Source organism: Vigna unguiculata, chromosome 1 (genome assembly GCF_004118075.2).
Source record: "Vigna unguiculata cultivar IT97K-499-35 chromosome 1, ASM411807v1, whole genome shotgun sequence".
In the NCBI taxonomy this organism is placed as follows: Eukaryota; Viridiplantae; Streptophyta; class Magnoliopsida; order Fabales; family Fabaceae; genus Vigna; species Vigna unguiculata.
The window spans coordinates 36,311,079-36,331,278 of NC_040279.1; the positions used below are offsets into that span (position 1 = coordinate 36,311,079).

Genomic DNA, 20,200 nt, shown 5'->3' on the forward strand with positions numbered 1-20,200 from the left:
TTCAAAATATTTTTTGGATTGTATAATTCAAAAATTAAATCATTTTTGGATTTTAAATTTAAGATGTCATTTTTTTAGAAAAAAAAAAACAAATTTTGAATTATTCGAAACTGAATTGTATAATGTGAAGAAAAAAAATGGCTTCACATTATCTAATCTAAAAAGCTTCCAAATACTCAATCCAAAAAACATTTAGATTATCCAATCAAAAAGCTATTTTTTATTGAAGTTCTCCTAGCAGCACTTCTGAAGTTCACAGTTTTAGTTTTGTTTGTTTTTTGCTCTTTGTCCAATATTTGCTGAGTGGATTAAATATACTTACAAAATTTAGATATAAAAAAACAAATATCACATATTATATAAAATTAATCTTTCAATCAAATTTGTAAAGGTAAAAATTGTCATCATTAAATATTAAATTTAGGAATAAAATCACATGTTTTCTAAAATTTAAAGCAGTTGAAAATACAAGTATCAAATTTAAAAAATAACAAGAATCAAAAAAGTTTTTTTCTAAAATTATTATCTTTATAATAAATTCTTTAAACGTTATATTTAAGATCATCTGTAACTGAAAACATATATTCTCACCGTCATTGTGTACTAAATTAAATTATATATTTTAATATTAAAATAAAATCATTTTGAATAGTAATATTTTATTTGGGGTAAGAGGATGATGTATGCATGTATATAATTTGTGTGTGAACTTTATTCTGTTCTTCAAAAGGCAAATGATAACAGGGAGAGAGAAAAGCTCACATGTCTCTTTCAGCAACTAAATTATGCTCTTTGCTTCTGAATAAAATTATGAATTAAAATCAATACGCATAAAAGCTGAAAGAAAAAGACAAAGCTTTGTTAACCCAAATAGCCAAAAGTTTAAAATATAATATATTTTTAGGTTAAACAAATTTTGTAGTTCTCCTTTTTTTCAAAAATTAATATATTTTGTCCAGTAAATTTAAACATCACTGAAAATGAATTTTTTAACCTACGTTAGTTTTGTTGAACTTATTAAATAGTATTTCTCATTAATATTTGAATTGAAATATATTTAAATAATATAAACAATTTAAGTGTCATCTTAAAATATGTTAAAAAATTTAACACGTTGAACTATAATAATTATATTTATTTATTATTAAATTTTAAAATAAAATTATATCAAAATTTAAAACATAAGCAAATAAAAAAATTTAAATTAATGTCAAGAAAATAGAAAAATATTTAATCCTATATTGGAAAAAGTTAAATAATAAATTGAAAAGATGTAGGCTGTTTAATTCCCTTGTCACAAACGAATTAATTTAATTTACCGTGCGTTTTATTTAAGGTCATTTTAGTTTTACAAACTTAATGATTACAATTTAAAATGAAATTGTTTTTATTTAAAAATAATATTAAAGACATTTATGTAGTAAAACTTAATAAAAAAATATGATAAAAAAATAATACAAGAATAATTAAATTAAGGGTTAAATATATTTTTAATTGATATAAAATTAAAATTTGTCTATCTTATAAATTTTAATATTATTTAATATCTAAATTTTAAAAATCAATTGTTAAATTTTCTTTATGTGTATATCAATAATTGAGTTAGTTATATCGTGTCTGATATATTTGAACTCAAATATAAATTTATAATATTATTTAATATTTTAAAAATTTTAATATTATTAGATTGAAAAATTATATAATTTATTTTTTAAGTTGAAAACAAAAATTTATTAAAATTTGAAAGATAAATGAATTTTAATTTAATTTTTAAATTTAGAAAGTACAAACATATTTAACATATTTAATTCGAATTTGAAACAATTGATTTTTTTTTACTAAGATTACAGTCACCCAAGTAGTAAAGTTTAAACCTCTTTTAGAACTTGATTGCTGCTAATAAAAAATAATGTCCCTTTCCATTGTTTCTCTTTCGAAATGTTGTCCTATTCATTATTCTCCACTTGGTCATTTCTTAATTAAGCTCAAGGGTTTTTTTCTTCTTTTGTTTATTTTATGTTTTAAGTCATCGACTTTTCTAGAACTAGAATGAACACATGAAATCACATCATAATTAAAGAAGCAAAAATCTCGTGAAAATTTTAGTTTCCCCATGATTGTTTTTATTTGGTTCACATATGTGGCTACAAATACATTAGTAGGGTTCACAAAATCTCGTTTAAGATTTCATTTAATAAAAAAAAGGTGGGGTTTTTTTCTTTTAAAATGTCTAACTAATTAAATAAATTAATGAAACAAATCTATTTAATTAAATATGCTAACTTTAGACTTATAAAACATTATTAGCAATGAAAAAAAAAATCTTTCAATGGATTCACATGTGAGGTATAACTTTTAAGAAAATCAAATTAAGCCAAAAAAAAAGTCTCCAACAATTAATGTAAATTCTATTTGCATAAAATCTAACTTCACCAATTCATAGAAAATAATTTTGGAAATATTGACCGTATGTGATATAATTATGAAAAAAATTGAATCGGTCAAATTCCCATTTAATTGAATGATTATTATATTTGTGGTAGTGGCAGAACATATTATCCAGTGATATTATAATATATCATTTTCCAATAAATTATTTAAAATTTATTGCTTATGATTGCGTGGATGAGTTACACACACGAATTGTTAAAATATCAATTCCAATTGCATCAGCAGTTGTAAACTATCCATTCATAAATTCACACGACAAACACTCGTACTCCATTCAAAATACAATTCAATTAAAGTTTAGTAACGATTACACACTCGGTTCATTTGTCTGAATCGGACTAATTTAGTTCATACTTGGTTGAATTTATTTTACAGAAATAATTATTTTTATTTATCCTTTCTTTTGATTAATTATTTAATTACTTTTATCAGCTAAAATATTAATTTAAAAATATGAAACTGGAGCTGAAATTATTTAATTGTATTTAAACTTGCATCTTCACCCTTTCTCCATGAAAAGAAATAAATGGTTGTGAAAGCTTCCACTTGTACATTTTGATTTGTTGTTCACACAAAGATACAGTTTTGCCAGAGCATTCTTACCTTGCACTCGGATGCGTGTATAAGAGAAAATAAAAGAAAAGCATGCATAAATAGCTTTTTATTTTATTATACAACGTACCGAAATCCAAAACTATTTTAGAATTACAATTTCTTAATTAACAAAAAATATATATGTTGAAAATAGAGTTTAACCCGGCTTTCTTAAAGTAAAATACAAAGATAAAATATTTTATGATATGATTTAAAAAATAAATATAACTTTTTATAATTTTGTGAAGATGAAAAATATATTTAAGAGTTAAATATGTTATTTGTCTATTAATTTTTAATGAAAATTAAAATTATTCTATGAGACTTGCCTTAATTTAATTCTACAATAATATGTGAATTCAGTTTCTTTTAACACATTTTCGCTTCCGTGTTAATCGAAAAAATTCTGAAAAATATATTTGAACGTCAAATAAATTTAACAAAATTTGTTTAAAAAATTTAAATTCATACATTTTTTTATAAAGTTTTGAAAGAGAAATAATTTTAATTTTTATTAAAAATGAATTAAATATGTTTTTTCTTCCTTGAGTTTAAATGAAAATTATAATTAATCTTTTTTGAAATTTTAATCTAATCTAATATCCCGATTTGACGTGTTTGATAATATAACATTTTAATATTTAAGTGTTGTATATATCATTTCACGTATTTCTGTTTTAATATTAATTAAAAATGAATAAAAATCATGTTTAAAACTCCAAAACAAACGAATAAAATTGAGTTATAAATAATTAATTCACGTATGATCAAAATTTAAAAAGAGAAAACTAATTTTAATTTTAAGAATATAATATAAGGAAAAAATATATTTGAGTCTTAATGATATGTAGATTGAAGCAAACAAGGAGAGAAGTGAGTTTAATAGAAGAGTATTTGTATGTTGTTTTTTACCGTAGGGTTTTGAGGAGTGAAGGAGTTTAGAGAGAGTACGTAGAGGCATTGTGAATGAATGAAGGAAATGTCGAAGCCAAGTACAGATGGATGGCAACAATCTCTGAATCATTTCCACAAACATCTACCCTTCACCTATCTTTGCATGCTTCCTTTATTCTTATCTCAGCTCCAAAATAATAATGTGTCAGAATACTTCAAATCAAGATTTGGAATCATACAAACAAAACGTGGTATCCATGTGTGGAGACAAGTTAAAAGCCAGACAAATGGCATAACCACCATCTTTACCACGCCCGGACCCCCATTTCCTGCGTCTGAACCACCACCTGCACTTTTTCTTTCTCCCTTCCATCTACTTATTATTAGTCCATCAAAATAATATTTTTACTACTAAATTTTTGATAATTTTTTTTGTTAAAATGTATCTTTTAAGTAATTATAAAATATAAATAAATAAATAATCACCTAAAAATAACAGTAAAAATTGTCAAAATTTAATTTAAAAAAAAAATCATTTTACAATAGTTAAATATTTCACCTCTCTCCTATCCTTTTCTGGCTATTTAATTCTCAACAAAATTTAGATTTCGCCAACTCCCATGCATCTTCCTAGGTTAAACTTCACATTTTTTTCACCTCTCAGACACTCCTGCAGTTAACTCTAAACTTCATGAAACTATAATCACAATCATACACGTGTATTTCTTCTCGCTAAAATATCCCTCTCTATTTCTGTTCTCTTATTCTATCGTATCTTTGATAAACTTTCTTTTTGTTCTTTCTATGTTTTCTCTCCCTAGCTATCACGATTTCAGGTGTTAAATAAAAAGTAGTTTAACTAGTTAACCTGATAAAAACATCAACTTGGTCTTTGCAAATGATTAAACAGATTAAATTGAAATGCGTAACCTCTGCAAATCAATGTAAGAAAAATGAGGAGGGTGTGTAAAGAACAGTAGAACAGTAGGAAATCCATTTTTTCTTGTTCTTCTGTAAAGAACAGTGGAAATAAATTTCAATCGCCGCAAGTTCGATGAGGAATTTGAAGCAACAATTACCGAGTGGCAGAGGAAAATCTTGGGCACCATCATCAGAAAGTTGACAATACTTTACACAAACGAAACCTGGCACAAACTTTCACACAACCTGAAAAGCTCCACCGGAAAACGCGATACACAAAAGAAAAATATTCTTGAAAAACCGAAAGGGAAGAGTTGCAGTCTCATTAACGTGAATAAAAAAAATTGCGCATACAAGTTGTGTATGTACTTGTTGTAAAGGGAGGGTTCAAGAAAAGACGTTGGGTTGGGGAACAACATTTTGCAATTGCAATTGCAACTGCGTTTGCGTTTGCGAGGGTTCTCTCCGTTCTCTGTTAGAAGAGCTTCTCCAAAAGCCAGTGTTGTAAAACCGGTCCCACATCTCTTTCTCCAGAGCGAGTGTGTCGTCGTCACTGTCGGGCTCCGGCGAGTGGAGGCGTTCGACGTCAAACGCGTCGTTGGCGCACATGGGGAATATCCGTCCGGTAACGTCCTCGCAGCACCCGCACGAGCAGTGGCGGCGCGTGGGTCTCAGCAGCCCTTCCTTGGCAATCTTCCGGTGCCGCCGTTGCCTCAGCATTCGCCGGCACAAGGCCGCCGGCAACTTGTAGATTGCGAGCACCAGGAAATTCGCCACGCCGCAGGGGACGCAGCAGCACACCGCCACGCACTCCGCCGCCGTACCTCCGACCACCTCCCCCACGCTGGTCGCCAGCTTCGAGGGCTGCCGCTGCAACAGGGGCTGGCGCCGGTTCGACGCCCGGTGCATCATCCTGTTCGACATGGCCGAAAGATCGAGACTTTAAGCAAAAATGGGATGTGGGTATGAGGTTCTTGCGGAATCTTGAACAGTGTCGGAAGAATGGGTGAAGATTGAAAAAAGCGCGAGTACTTGAAGAGGTTTTAGGGTAGTAGGGTCGTTTTGAAGTGGTGTTAAGGGTGGTGTTTGGGTTGGAACGGGTGTGTAGTCCTAGAAATAAGGAAAATAATAAGAATGAGAACGGGGTTGGGTTTGGGTTGAGTAGAATTTGGGTGTGATGTGAGGAGCATTACAAGGAGTGACATAAAATTTGGAAATTGGAAAGGGCTTTTTGTTAATATTTAAGTGTTACGTGAAGGAGTCTCTCTAACAAATAACGTCATTTTCCTTTCCACCTCACCCACGCGCCTCCGTCGCCACCGCCACCGTAGTTTGTTTTCTAAACAGAATTAAACGTTTAATCCAACTCCACTTCCGTTTAAGTCTTCATTTTAAGATTACAATAATATTTCCAACAGAAGTTTAATTGTGTTTAAGGATGAAATTCAAATATGTTTTATGTTTTAAGCTGTTTCTTCCTTGTTCAACTTCCATAATCCTTTTGTATTCTTTTTCAATTTGATTTTGATTTTACAATACCAACGAAATATTATAATTTTGTTCTTATCGTATTCTTAATCATTTATCGCGGAATGATAAGAGAAAATTTATTAAATACCAGAGATAAATAATGTGTTCAAAAGTTGCGTAATATACGTTGTATATAAATCTAAATCTCACTATAAATTATTGTGTTAAAATATTACATGTCAAAAATGGAAGTACCGGTATAAAATTATAAGTTATTGAAGTATCAATGACCATTTTTCTTTTGGTATATCAATCAGTTTATTGGCATAAGTTAACAAAGTATCATTATAAATTAATTATATATTAATATTTAATACCATTGGTATTGGTATATATTTATTAATTTATATATTAGGATTATTGAGTCATTGTTAACTTATTATATTTAATATTCAATTTTTTAACATCTAAAATAATATCACTAAATATAATTGAGTTTTATATAATTTAAATAATTTACTTAGTAATAACAAATATATGTACAATTTTTTATATACTATTTAAGATATGTATATGTATATAATTAATTTTCGCTTATACTTTGACTATTTTATTGGTGATGTTCTGGGCAGAGGTTCAAATCCTTTTAAATAAAGTATTAAGAATGGGACCGGAATTACAGCTGTGATATATAATAGGATAAGTATAATTAAGATTGTATTAATTTATTAAAAATATATTACTGATTATTCTAATTCCAACCGTCATCGTACTGTAATATTAACTTTCATGTTTATATTATTAAACTAAAAATATTATATTTATTATCCACTATAATGATTTTTCTCACTAATCAAAATGTTAGTTTATGAATATAAAAATAATTAAGTATAGTAAACTAGAAGTCAATGAAACTAATTTTAATTGATGTGACAGGAATTCCAATTGACTGGACCTACTGAATGATTTTTTCACGCATTGATTATAATTATGCGATTAATTTTTCTTGCAAAAAGAAAAATTAGAGTTAAACTTTTAGTTTAAAGGATAATTATAACATGATCGCTTTGAAACGAATTACCACGTCAATACTTACACCTTGATTGTAATTTTGAAATATTAAGATAATTACAGATTTAACGGTCAATTCATAAAATTTGGATAGATGGCAATTTTGTCAGTTCATTTCTTGATTTTTACGGTTTAAAAACTGAAAACGGTTATTTCCTATATTTTATTAGTTCTCTAACATCCAAATGATAAAAATAGTGAAAACATTTCTCTGTCTTCAAATTATAATTAAAATATAAAGACGTGGATACCAATCCATAAATAATAAATATGTTGAGATGATTTACAAAAATATAAATAATCATACAATATCACAAGAAATTTTGATATGGATTAAATCGTAGACCCCTTCAAATTTAGCTGATGATCGACTAAACATTTTTAGTATTAGAATATTTTTGTCCTAATGCTATACTGCATAGTTTCTTTAATTTTTGTATTGATCTCCCACTCTTTACATGTCAATGATGCTGAATTTCAAATGTATATTAAAATCTTATATTGTAAAAAAATACGAGTTGATCAACATATTTGTTAGGTTCACAACAACAAGAAAATATACAAACAAGAGAAAACATGGGAAAAAAAATACAGTTATATTAAATAATAGTAGAAAATGAGAAATTATTAAATGCAAAATATAAAATAAGACTCTATATATAAAACTAAATTATTATGGTATTCCACAAACTAGTATCTATGTATGAATGTATGAGAGGATAATTTAGTCTATTATTAGATGGTCTAGTGAATATATACTCTTTCTTCCATCAAGTTACGTGAATAAATATAGGATAGTTAGGGGCGAAAAAAAGATACACATGAAATACAAAATCAAATATACATACACTTTTATACATAGAAAGCACCTAAAGAAACTAAGATGATACAAACATATCCTTTTAGAAGTCATTATGTAACCTTCTATAAGCCATCATGAGAATAAATATCCTATCATCAAATAGTATCCTTTTATTTTGAGAGTGGTAAACATCAAATAATGAGTAACTTTTATTTATATATATATATATATATATATATATATATATATATATATATATATATATATGACAATGTGGAATAGATTATCGTCCCACATGTCTAAAAGAAAGAATGTTGGACGAACTGAATATGTTAACTCATTGACTCATTTAGGTTTGTTTGTATAATTCGTAATCCACACATGTCAACCACAAGTTAAACCGCATTTGATCATCATAGTCAACATTAACTTAAATATGTAAAATCCACTAGCACCAACACAATCTTGTCCAGCCCATCAAAAGTAGTTCGCTTATTTTCATTTAGTCCATCCAAAAGTAATCCATTAATTTGTGTTTTTCCTCTTGTTTCAATCCAATTCAAAATCATGTTTAATTTCAATAGACTTGTACTTCAAAATAAAAAATTATAAAATTACAAATATTACTTATCTTAAAAAATGGATTTATGAAAGTTATTATTTCTACCAATTTAATTAAATAAAATTATTAAAATTCATCAGCCTAATATTTTATAACAAAAAAATTACAAAATAAATAATTTCTTATGTGAATTGCGGGTTGACCATAAACACGCAGGCCAAATATTATGTAAGTGGGTGAAAAAAATTAACCCACATTTTTTATGCACTATGAATGAATATGCATACTTTTTGGGACAATGATATTTTGACTACTAAATTTTGATAACTTTCTCTTACAATATAATGTGATATCTTCTAAGTGGTTTTGAAATATTGAGAATGAGAAAATGGAAAAATAGAAAATCACTTAGAAGATGTCACCTAAGATTGTAAGAGAAAGTTATCAAAATTTGGTAGTAAAAAATCATTTTTCTATTTTTTGGAGACCAAATTCAAGACAAACTAAAACATATAGACCGACCATCATGAACAAGATGGATGGACCGCATTGGTCCCTATCTATCGATTTAGAATGTTATATTAAGAAAAGTTAGGAGGTTTATGCATAAGAACACATACAAAGAGAAAAAAAATGTTATTTTCTAGAAAAGGAAAAAAACTAAAATGGAAGTCTCCCATGAATATTGCTATTCCTATATTTCATAATTCCCCTGTAAAGAACTTTCCTGTTTGTAGGCATCATCTTCTCTAATTTGGGCTCATCCCTCTCAACATTCTCCATCTCCCAAAATTGTTCAGCCTTGATTCGTCCTACTCTTGTAGTAATCATTCTATCACCTCTACCGTAACTCCAGTCTTCCAATGCTTCTTTTGAAATTCGCACCTTCTTATTCGCTTCATGTTTCTCAGGGCCTTGTAAACATTATAAAAGGGATTTAGAACTAAAGTGGAAAAGAAAATGGTAGTTAAAAATTGAAAGAAATGGTACCACACAAATTCTTTTGGCCGTGTGCGTATAAGATACCACCCATTTGATACTCAAATTTCTTCATGAAGTTAGATAGCATACGTTTATGGACTTGTTGAACCAAGATGGCCATGCTTCCAGATACAGCAACCACAGCCATCAACCCTAATCTCATCGACTTCTCCATCTTTCTTTTCTCTTTGTTATTTCACAGTCAAAGTTTAGGATGTAAACATAAGCATCTGTGACTGTCATCCAAGAAATGAACATGCATACTGGTTGGTGGCGAGAATGATAGGCAGAATAATTTTGTGTTAAGGTAATGAAATGATAACGAGGAAGAAAGAATAGAATGATGAAGAAAAGATATGTGTGTGTGTGTATATATATATATATATATATATATATATATATATATAGTGAACCTTGGTTGTTGGTACTTATATATGGAACATGTAAAAGGTGGCACTTTACGTAGGAATGGATGATCTCCACAGCACAACACAATAAAAAATTTTGGCTAACTATTTTAACCACGAAAATCCAACAATGCACTGATGCCAAGTTAGGAAAGACTTTAAACAGTGAAATTGAAGAATGTTCCTTTCACAATTTGCTAATTTTGGACCCAAAGTGTGGTGGCTGTATTTATCTTTGGGTTTTTCTATCTTAAATCTACCAATTTCTATGTAAAAGGAGTCTTTCGAATCCACCATTCTGATATATTATTTTAAGATGGGTGAATTTAGACAATACTAAATTTAAACAGACTCAAATTAACATTCGAATTTATATTATAGTCTTCTGCATTTTTCAATATTTATGTGTCTTCTTTTTTTCTTCTTTTACTTTCCATCTGTATTGTTCACTGTTAACAATGTTGTACGACCCCAAAATCGGGTGCTGAGGCTCTAAAAACACAGTAAAAGTAGAACAAGAAACAAGAAAGATCAGATAAAAAATAAAATGAAAAAATCCAGTCAAACTTATTTATTTATGATTTATTTCTAACCAATATATACAACAACACCCATTCATACAAATACATGTACATTTGTTTCTTAACAATATAAATTTACAAGGAAATAAAAGAATGATCAGGATAATGCTAAAAAGCTAAATATTTTATATTATAACCTCTACGTGCATCTTCAGCGAATACGGTTGACATGAGCAAAGGGCTCAGTATTGGCTTTCGGCGCTGGTTTGGAAGGATCTGGAGTTCCAAAAATATTCCAAAATCTGAGAGTCTCGTCCGCTGCTGCAGAAGCCACAGTACACCCATCTGGACTTTGTGTCATATACAACACCCTGGAGGTATGACCCTTGAGCTCTCCCATTCTAAGCATTGAAGGATATTTCCAAAGAGTGAGCTGGTTCTCGGTGAAACCATGAGAGCTAAGCAACTCACGCTCATTCTTGTTCCACAGCAGAGCGCAGACTTGTGAGCCTGTGTTGACAGAGTTCAAGCACGCTCCTGTATGCGTGTTCCAGAACTTAATGCAGTGATCGCCCACACCTCCACCTGAAGCTAACAAATTTGCTTGGAATGGGCACCATGCTAATGCCTTCACAGCAGCTCTATGTTCCTCAAATCTATGAAGCCAACGGTTTGCTGAATTTGAAGAGACAGTAGCCCTGTCCCATATGTGAACAACGTTATCATTGCCTCCACTCGCCAATTGTTGTCCTGAGGGAGACCACTTAAGCCCACACACCTCCTGTTGATGTCCTCTGTAAGAATCAACAATATGAGACCTCACTCTAACATCATTGTTAACGATTCTACCATCCATCCCTCCTGTTGTGAGGATATGATTGTTCCAAGATAGTGAACCCACTCGTGCTTGATGTCCACCTCTTAATGTTCTTACCTGCAGTCACAAAATAAAAACCATAATACGTCACAATGCATAGAAGTTTTCAATTTAATATGAACACAAAACAAGAAGTATAACTTTCACACAAAGACCCTGTTATATGTGACTTTTTGGAAGTAATTACAATTTGATTTAAATATAATGACTTATACTGTCATTCATTCAATCATATCTACGCCATCTTCAGTTCTCAAAGGTTGCCATTGTTAGTGTAGAAATTAAACCCAAATAACCATCAGAAAAGCAAACAATTATCAACTATTTGACCATCCATGAATAGACGACACTATAAAAACCTTTCACAAGAACCTTTGCGATGTCAATTAGCCTATTCAAATAAAATTTCACAAAAACGCTTAAAGAGGAATCAAATTTACCATCCTAGAAGAATGACAATCCCAGAGCTGGACATGAAAATTGCTCAAACCAATGGCTAAATGGCGTCCATCGGGAGCCCAGGCAACACTTGTAACAGGACCATCTTCCTCATCCACAGTGACAAGTTCAGCAGTGGAGCTATCATCGGCATTCCATATATACACACTGTTCCCAAGGGCGATACTAAGAACATTGCCGCAACCCCAGTCCAATAGGTTCAAATAAAAGTCATCGAGTATATCAGGAGCATCCAACGTTCTCTCAGAACTCTGATAGCCATTTTCACAAACAGTTACAACAGAATTTCAATTTTCAAGAGTCCGATCAGAAAACACGCAGAATTTCGAATTCAAATAACATACCTGAGGAATGTGACGCCTGGGCTTAGAGAATTTGGATGGAGGAGGAGGCGAAAGGATGCACTTGGGAATGAGTTCAACCGGCGTCGGAGGCTTGTTCTTGAAGGCCAAGATTCGAGTGCGATTCATGTCGAAAGCCTCGGCGAGTTGCTTCTGGTATGCTTCTCGAGATGGTGACGTCACCGCATCGTTCTCTTTCTCCCTGCCCTTCTTGTTACCCTCCGTGAGCATGTAGTGGGCGTAGCCGAAATCCATCGCCGAGCGATTGGGAATAAACCTGTCCAACTGTTTCGTAGAAAATGTGAACAAAAAATTATTGATCAAGTCAAGGGTTTTTGCTTTTGAGAAAATGAAATAAAGAGGGCAGGGTTTACGTTTTCTTGAGAATTCTTAGTGCGGAAGAGACGATCCTGGAAGGGGTATCTGGACTTCATCTTGGAGGAAGCACTCCACGGTCCAGTGTCCATGGTTAGAAACCCTGCAAAAAACAGAGAAGCAAGTAAATAGAGAGGGATAAGAAATGAAATGGAAAAACAATGAAAATGAGAATGAGAATGGCGATGAGCGGTGGAAGAAGGTGGTGGTGTGGTGGTGGTTGAATTAAATTGCAGTCTCAGAGTAATCGCGTTCAGATCAAAGAGAAAGAATCGAAAGAATCGCAGAAGTAGAAAGAAGGAGAAGAAGTAAATGCTTGAAAAAAAAAAAAAAGATGAGTTTCCTTTTATAGCGGAAAGTAGCCGTTGAAAGTGGTATGACGAAACTACCCTTCACCTCAAATTGACGTCGTTTTGTTATAGGGGTAAATCTGGGATGATACGCCAGCATCTTTCGCGGGTTACTAATAGAGAAACTTGGTCATTTCGGTTTTATAATTATTTTAGTATTGGAATTTGTTTTTATTATCTAATTATCTAAAATCTTTTTTTTTTTAAATTGGACTCTCTTTAATTTCTTTGATTTAACTTAAAAAATAATGCATGTTTTGATTTTCAAAGTATTTTAACTAATAAAAAAAGTTAAAAAAAATCATATTCTTCTCATTACACGTAAATATTTTTAATAAGAAAAACTTTAAAAACCATTGTTAAAATTATAATGATTTAGGTATTAAAGACACAAGTAAAAAAATAGTAACATTTACAAACTAAAACAAACTCGAATGCTAACACAATCGATCATATAAATAAAATTCATCCAACAAAACTTTTAAAACAAACTTATTTTATTATAATTTTTTTTCATGCTTTTCAATTAGATATTTCTAAATCTGTGGCATATTTAATGAGTTCATAGCAAATCTTTATTTAATTTCATCTGTTCAAAAAACGAAATCTTATTTTATATATTTTTTACTGTATTTAACAAAGTAATAGACAGGCAAATATCTTAACCATGATTGGTATATTTACAACATGATCATATATGGAGTTCTAAGGGGGCCTCTTACCTCCACTTATAAAAAGACACCCATTACACATAAAATGAAATATACTATTGCAACTAGGCATTCTCTTTAACCACGAATCTTAAATTATAATTACACCATGATACAACAAATATTTTATTGACTTAAAAAATATCAAACGAAAACACATACGTGATAACATATGTATATTCGTATTTTTTAACGCGTCGTATTTTTTAATTTTTATAAAAATTTGAATTAAGATCAATAATATTTACTTCTGAAATATATATAATAAATTTTAAAATAGTTATTAAATAGAATAATTGTTAAAAAAAATATTTTCAACTATTAAAATAAAAGAGATTTAAAAAAACGGTTAAAAATAAATTAATTATAAAATAATTAATTTTAAAATAATAACTAATGATAAAATTGGAAAACGAAAAATAAACACAAAAACGGAAATCCTCTTTGTATATTGAATGGGACACAAAAGTCAGTCAAAACTAATTATATTTCTCTATGTCTACACAATATTCCCTTCAAATAATGTAACATTTAGATTTTGTTTTCAATGTATATAAATTATTTTATTGACAGACTTAAATATATACGGTACAACTCATACTTTAATTTACAAAAATTATAATTTAATAGAAAAAAAATTGATGCATGCGTCTGAACTTTTTTTTTCATACTTTTAAATCAACATCAATTTGAACTGTGAAAATATGTGAAATAAAAAGATAAAAGTTATAAAAAAATTAAATATTAAATTAAAAAAAACTAAATTATTTATAATAAAAATTAAATATTAAAGTAAAAAAATAATGAAAGTTAAACAGTATTATTGTATCGTTTATTTTTAAAAAATTGAACTTCTATCAGTTAATTGCTCACTAATTGAATTATGTATTTTATTTCTTCATTTTTCTTCAATTGCCTCTTATCCTAAACATCGCGCACACTCTATTTTTTAATTCAATCACCACCATTGAGACAATGATCATGAGTTTCTCATCTCCGTCACTACTATATAAGATCATGTTGTCTTTCTCTCGTCATCCCACCTTACCACCGTCATTGCAATTCTAACACCTCACACCCCACCCAACTCGCATGTTTTTGTTTGAACCTTAACTCTAATTAACATTTTATCATTCTCTTATATGTCTTTTGCATTTTTCTCATTTTGTTATACTCGTTGCTTCACTACTCCCATTTCACCTTTTTTTTTTCATTGTCTTATAATATTTTTCTTATATATTTAGGCTTTTATCAATTTCATAACTCTATGTGACAAAATAGTTATTTGTGTGAAAGGTGAATACAAACCAATTTAAGCTTGTCCTTTGAATGTTGTTTTTATTGAAAGTATACAATTTGTTTATGTTATTGTTTATACACTTGCTATATCTAATTTGAGGAAAAACGAAAAAATATTATGTTTCAATTGTTTAAGAGGGACCTCACGATTGTGGTATTGGTGTTCAAAAAACTTTTAGATGTGACATTTTTTACGCATATTACAAAAGCGACTCTAATTTTGCTCTATATTAATTAATTATTAAAGTGTAAAATTTTCCCTTAAATTTCCTCCTCCTTTTTTGAAGGTGTTTTAAAATTCAGCAAAACTAAAGAGTATTTTAGTTCCGTTCAATTTGATTCAGTTCGGTTCGGTTAGGTTCAGTTTAGTTCGGTTCAATTCGGTTTGGTCTGGTTCGGTTCAGTTCAGTGCGGTTAGGTTTGACTCAGTTTGGTTTGGTTCAATGTGGTTATGTTTGGTTTGGTCTGGTCCGATCCAGTTCGAGTCAGTTTAGTGTTGTTAAGTTCAGTTCGGTTTGGTCTCGTCCGGTTCGATTCAGTTCAATTCGATTCGGTTCAGTTCGGTTCAATAAAGAATATATAATGAATTTTTAAAATAGTTGTTAAATTTAAAATTAGAAAAATAAAATATGTACATAAGAGAAGTTTTTAAAACAACTCTTGAAGACAAAAGAGCTTTTTAGGCTAACAGTTAAAAGTAAACTATTTATAAAATTAGTGTTTCAAATAATAATTAAGGGTAAAATTGAAATAACAAAATATGGACACAAAAAAGGGTATCCTCTTTATATATTGTTATAGATTAGTGTTTCAAATAATAATTAAGGGTAAAATTGGAATAACAAAATATGGACACAAAAGAGGATATCCATTTATATATTAAATAGTTGTTAAATGTAAAATTAGAAAAATAAAATATGTACATAAGAGAAGTTTTTAAAACAACTGTTGAAAACAAAAGAGGTTTTTAGGCTAACGGTTAAAAGTAAACTATTTATAAAATAATTAGTGTTTCAAATAATAATTAAAGATAAAATTGGAATAACAAAATATGAACACAAAAGAGGGTATCCTCTATATATGGTTATAGATTAGTGTTTCAAATAATAATTAAGGATAAAATTAGAATAACAAAATATGGACACAAAAGAGGATATCCTCTTTATATATTGTTATAGATGAAAAAAATTAGTCTAACTAAACTTAACTATGATTATTTGTACTATATTAAAGTAACAAACAAACTAGATTATTTATAATAAATATTAAATAAAGTAAAAAAAATAATAATTTTTTTCATCGTCTTATAACATTTTTCTTAAATATATAGGTTTTTACCAATTTCGGAACTCTATGTTCTCCACTTTGACAAAATAATTATTTCCGTGAAAGGTGAATACAAACACTTTTAAGCTTGTCCTTTGAATGTTGTTATTATTGAAAGTATACAATTTGTTTATGTTATTGTTTATACACTTGCTATATTTAATTTGGGGAAAAACATTATGTTTCAATTGTTTAAGAGGGACCTCACGATTGTGTTGTTGGTGCTGAAAAAACTTTTGGGTGTGACATTTTTTACGCATATTACAAAGTGATTATTCTTTCGCTCTATGTTAATTAATTATGAAAGTGTAAAATTTTTCCTTAAATTTTCTTCTCTTTTTTTGTAGGTGTTTTAAAATTCAACAAAAGTAAAGAGAATTTATGTTTAGTTCAATTCGGTTTGGTTAGTTTCAATTTGGTTCGGTTCAATTTGGTTTGGTTCGATCCGGTTTGGTTTGGTTTGATTTGGTTCGATTCGTTGCGGTTCAATTTGGTTCAATGCGGTTAGGTTCGGTTTAGTGTCAATCGGTTCGGTTTAGTGCGGTTCGGTTCGGTTTAGTGCAGTTCGATTCAGTCTGGTTCGATTGGTTTGGTCTGATACAGTTTGGTTAAATGCCATTTTATTCGGTTCAATCTTGTCCGGTTCGGTTCAGTTCAATTCATTTCGGTTCGGTTCAGTGCGGTTCGGTTCGGTATGATCTGGTTCAGTTCGGTCCAATTCAGTTCGGTTCGGTTCGTTCGGTTTAGTGCGGTTCAATTCGGTTTGGTTCAGTCTGGTCTGGTTCGATTCGGTTCGGTTTAGTTCGGTTGAATTTGATTTGGTTCAGTTCAATTCTGTTCAATAAAGAATATAGAATGAATTTTTAAAATAGTTGTTAAATGTAAAATTAGAAAAATAAAATATGTACATAAGAGAAGTTTTTAAAACAACATTTGAAGACAAAAGAGCTTTCTAGGCTAACGGTTAGAAGTAAATTATTTATAAAATAATTAGTTTTTAAAATAACAATTAAGCGTAAAATTGGAATAACGAAATGTGAACACAAAAAGATGGTGTATCTTTATATATTGCTATAAATGAAAAAAATTAATCTAACTAAACTTAACTATGGTTATTTGTATTATATTAAAGTAACAAAAAAAAACTAAATTATTTATAATAAAAATTAAATATTAAAGTTAAAAAAATTAATAAAAACTAAACGGTATTGTTTTATCGTTTATTTTGAAAAATTAAACTTCTCTGGGTTGACTGTTCACTAATTGAATTATGTATTTTATTTTCTCATTTTTCTTCAATGGCCTATTATCATAAACACCGTGCACACTTCATTTTTTAATTCAATCATCACCATTGAGACAACGATCGTGAGCTTCTCATCCTTATCACTACTATATAAGGTCATACCGCCTTGTTCTCGTCATCCCACCTTACCACCTTCACTACAACTCTAACACCTCACACTCCACCGAACTGGGATGTCTTTTTTATAACCTTAACCCTAACTAACATTTTATCTTTCTCTTATATATTTTTTGCATTTTTCTCATTTTTTTATACTCAATGCTTCACTACTCCCATTTCAATTTTTTTTTTCATCGTCTTATAATATTTTTCTTAAATATTTATGCTTTTACCAATCTCTATGTTCTTCACCTTGACAAAACAATTATTTTCGTTAAAGGTGAATACAAACCAATTTAAGCTTGTCCTTTAAATGTTGTTTTTCTTGGAAGTATACAATTTGTTTATGTTATTATTTATACGCTTGTTATATTTAATTTTGGGAAAAATATTATGTTTCAATTGTTTAAGAGGGACCTCACGATTGTGATGTTGGTGCTGGAAAAACTTTTGGGTGTAATATTTTTTACGCACCTTACAAATAGACTCTTCTTTTGCTCTTTATTAATTAATTATGAAAGTGTAAAATTTTTCCTTAAATTTTCTCCTCTTTTTTTGAAGATGATTTAAAATTCAACAAAAGTAAAGAGTATTTAAGTTCAGTTCAATTCGGTTCAGTTAGTTTCAATTTGGTTTGGTTCCATTCAATTTGATTCGGTTTGGTCCGGTTCGATCCGATTCGGTTCAGTGCGGTTAGATTTGGTTCAATGCGGTTAGGTTTGGTTCCATGCGGTTCAGTTTGGTTCAATGCAGTTCGGTTCAGTGTGATTCGTTTAGTCCGGCCTGGTTCGGATCAATGCAGTTCGGTTCTGTCTGGTCCGATTTAGATCAGTTCAATTCGTTTCGGTTCGGTTCAGTTTGGTTCAGTTCAGTGTGGTTCAGTTCGGTTCAGTGTGGTTTGATTCGGTCCGATCTGGTTTGGTTTGGTCCACTGCGGTCCGATTCGGTTTAGTGCGGTTCGGTTCGGTTCAATTCAAGTTGATTCGGTTCAGTTCAATTTAGTTCAATAAAGAATATATAATGAATTTTTAGAATAGTTGTTAAATATAAAATTAGAAAAATAAAATATGTACATAAAAGAGGTTTTTAAAACAACTGTTGAAAACAAAAGAAGTTTTTAGGCTAAAGGTTAGAAGTAAACTATTTATAAAATAATTAGTTTGTAAAATAATAATTAAGGATAAAATTGGAATAATGAAATATAACACAAAAGAGAGTATCTCTTTTTATATAGTGTTATAGAATTTTAGAATTTTAGAATTTTAGAAAGATTTTTATATAATTTTTAAAATAGCCGTTATAAGTGACATTGTTAAAAGATAAATTTTCCTATATCAATTATGAATGAGTGTGAAAAGTTCACAATTTAATGTTGATGGTTATTTAACCAATATGAAAATACTCATAATTAACTTTAGTTGTGTTCTAATTGACGTTAAATATGTTGTCATGTATGTCTATTAATAAAATAGACCTACGAAGGAAACAAGCCTTTCAAAATATACTCTGTGTTTTTTAATATTACTAACCTTTAAAATTTTAATTTTAATCTCAAGCAAATAGTTATATAGTTTAAAATTAAATACTCTTATAGATAAACATTAATACATTTATGATATGAAAAAAAAAACTCAGTTAGAGTTTACCAAATTTGTGTACGATTTCTTAAAAAATATAAGATTACTATTAATTTTGTATTTAGAAAATAAATTAAAGGATAAAACTTATTACGTAATAACTAAAATTTATTAAATATAATTTAGAAAATGTGAGGGAAAAATATAAATTATAGAGTTATGACATGTTAACAAAATATTTTTAACAAAGTTTTGACAAACTTTTCTATTTAAATAAAAAAAATATTATTTTATTATTTTATTTGGATTAAAAAATAAAAAATTAATCAACTTTAATTATAACTTTAGAAATTTTGTTAAATTTGTCCAAATTTGATTTATGAAAAAGTAATCTTCCTAAATTATATCGTAACTAAAATTCGATGGATTAAATAAGTTTTTCTCTCTCTAAGATTAGTCCATACGAAGACTATTATTTGCAAAAAGAAGTTTCAAGTGTTTTTAATCTTAGTATCTAATAAATACGTTAATATCAATTAAATGTGTTATCTAATAAAAATGTTAATTCCATTAACATGTTATTCTTAAATCAGCAATGTTGAGATGTAAATATCTTAACTATCACAACTAAATTAACATTAACAAAATCAGAAGTATAAAATTCAAATCAAAAACATATTTAATCTAAAAATTTATTTGCCAGAAATTATATAAAATTTTAAGATCTTAGAATTTACACTTTGAATTTAATTGATTTTCATAAAATTAGGCTACACTACAAGGATGGGCTACACTTCATAAGAAATA

The 20,200-nt window shown here is 29.0% G+C and overlaps 3 protein-coding genes across 3 annotated transcripts; all 3 read right to left on the reverse strand.

Annotated features, from left to right (window-relative positions):
• Nucleotides 1-5,132: 5,132 nt before the first annotated feature.
• LOC114195177 lies at nucleotides 5,133-6,053 on the reverse strand. Its single transcript, XM_028085570.1, has one exon. The coding sequence runs from the start codon at nucleotides 5,782-5,784 to the stop codon at nucleotides 5,248-5,250; it is 537 nt and encodes a 178-aa protein (XP_027941371.1). The 5' UTR covers nucleotides 5,785-6,053; the 3' UTR covers nucleotides 5,133-5,247.
• A 3,311-nt stretch (nucleotides 6,054-9,364) lies between these two features.
• LOC114193734 lies at nucleotides 9,365-10,067 on the reverse strand. The gene is made up of 2 exons (XM_028083685.1): nucleotides 9,756-10,067; nucleotides 9,365-9,679 (listed from the first exon to the last, which is right to left on the reverse strand). The coding sequence occupies exons 1-2, from the start codon at nucleotides 9,919-9,921 to the stop codon at nucleotides 9,426-9,428; spliced, it is 420 nt and encodes a 139-aa protein (XP_027939486.1). The 5' UTR covers nucleotides 9,922-10,067; the 3' UTR covers nucleotides 9,365-9,425.
• Nucleotides 10,068-10,698: 631 nt separating this feature from the next.
• LOC114178188 (cell division cycle 20.2, cofactor of APC complex-like) lies at nucleotides 10,699-13,049 on the reverse strand. Its single transcript, XM_028063950.1, has 4 exons — nucleotides 12,726-13,049; nucleotides 12,355-12,636; nucleotides 11,992-12,261; nucleotides 10,699-11,608 (listed from the first exon to the last, which is right to left on the reverse strand). Exons 1-4 carry the CDS (start codon nucleotides 12,816-12,818, stop codon nucleotides 10,886-10,888), a joined length of 1,368 nt encoding a protein of 455 aa, XP_027919751.1. The 5' UTR covers nucleotides 12,819-13,049; the 3' UTR covers nucleotides 10,699-10,885.
• Nucleotides 13,050-20,200: the final 7,151 nt, after the last annotated feature.

What these genes read in the sequence shown, in the direction of transcription:
- LOC114195177 (XM_028085570.1), bottom strand. Translation starts at nt 5,784, where the DNA reads ATGTCGAACAGGATGATGCACCGGGCGTCGAACCGGCGCCAGCCCCTG.
- LOC114193734 (XM_028083685.1), bottom strand. Translation starts at nt 9,921, where the DNA reads ATGGAGAAGTCGATGAGATTAGGGTTGATGGCTGTGGTTGCTGTATCT. An exon ending in CGGCCAAAAGAATTTGTGTG is followed by an intron (nt 9,680 to 9,755) that starts GTACCATTTCTT and finishes AATGTTTACAAG; the next exon opens with GCCCTGAGAAACATGAAGCG.
- LOC114178188 (XM_028063950.1), bottom strand. Translation starts at nt 12,818, where the DNA reads ATGGACACTGGACCGTGGAGTGCTTCCTCCAAGATGAAGTCCAGATAC. An exon ending in CTAAGAATTCTCAAGAAAAC is followed by an intron (nt 12,637 to 12,725) that starts GTAAACCCTGCC and finishes TCTACGAAACAG; the next exon opens with TTGGACAGGTTTATTCCCAA. An exon ending in CCAGGCGTCACATTCCTCAG is followed by an intron (nt 12,262 to 12,354) that starts GTATGTTATTTG and finishes AATGGCTATCAG; the next exon opens with AGTTCTGAGAGAACGTTGGA.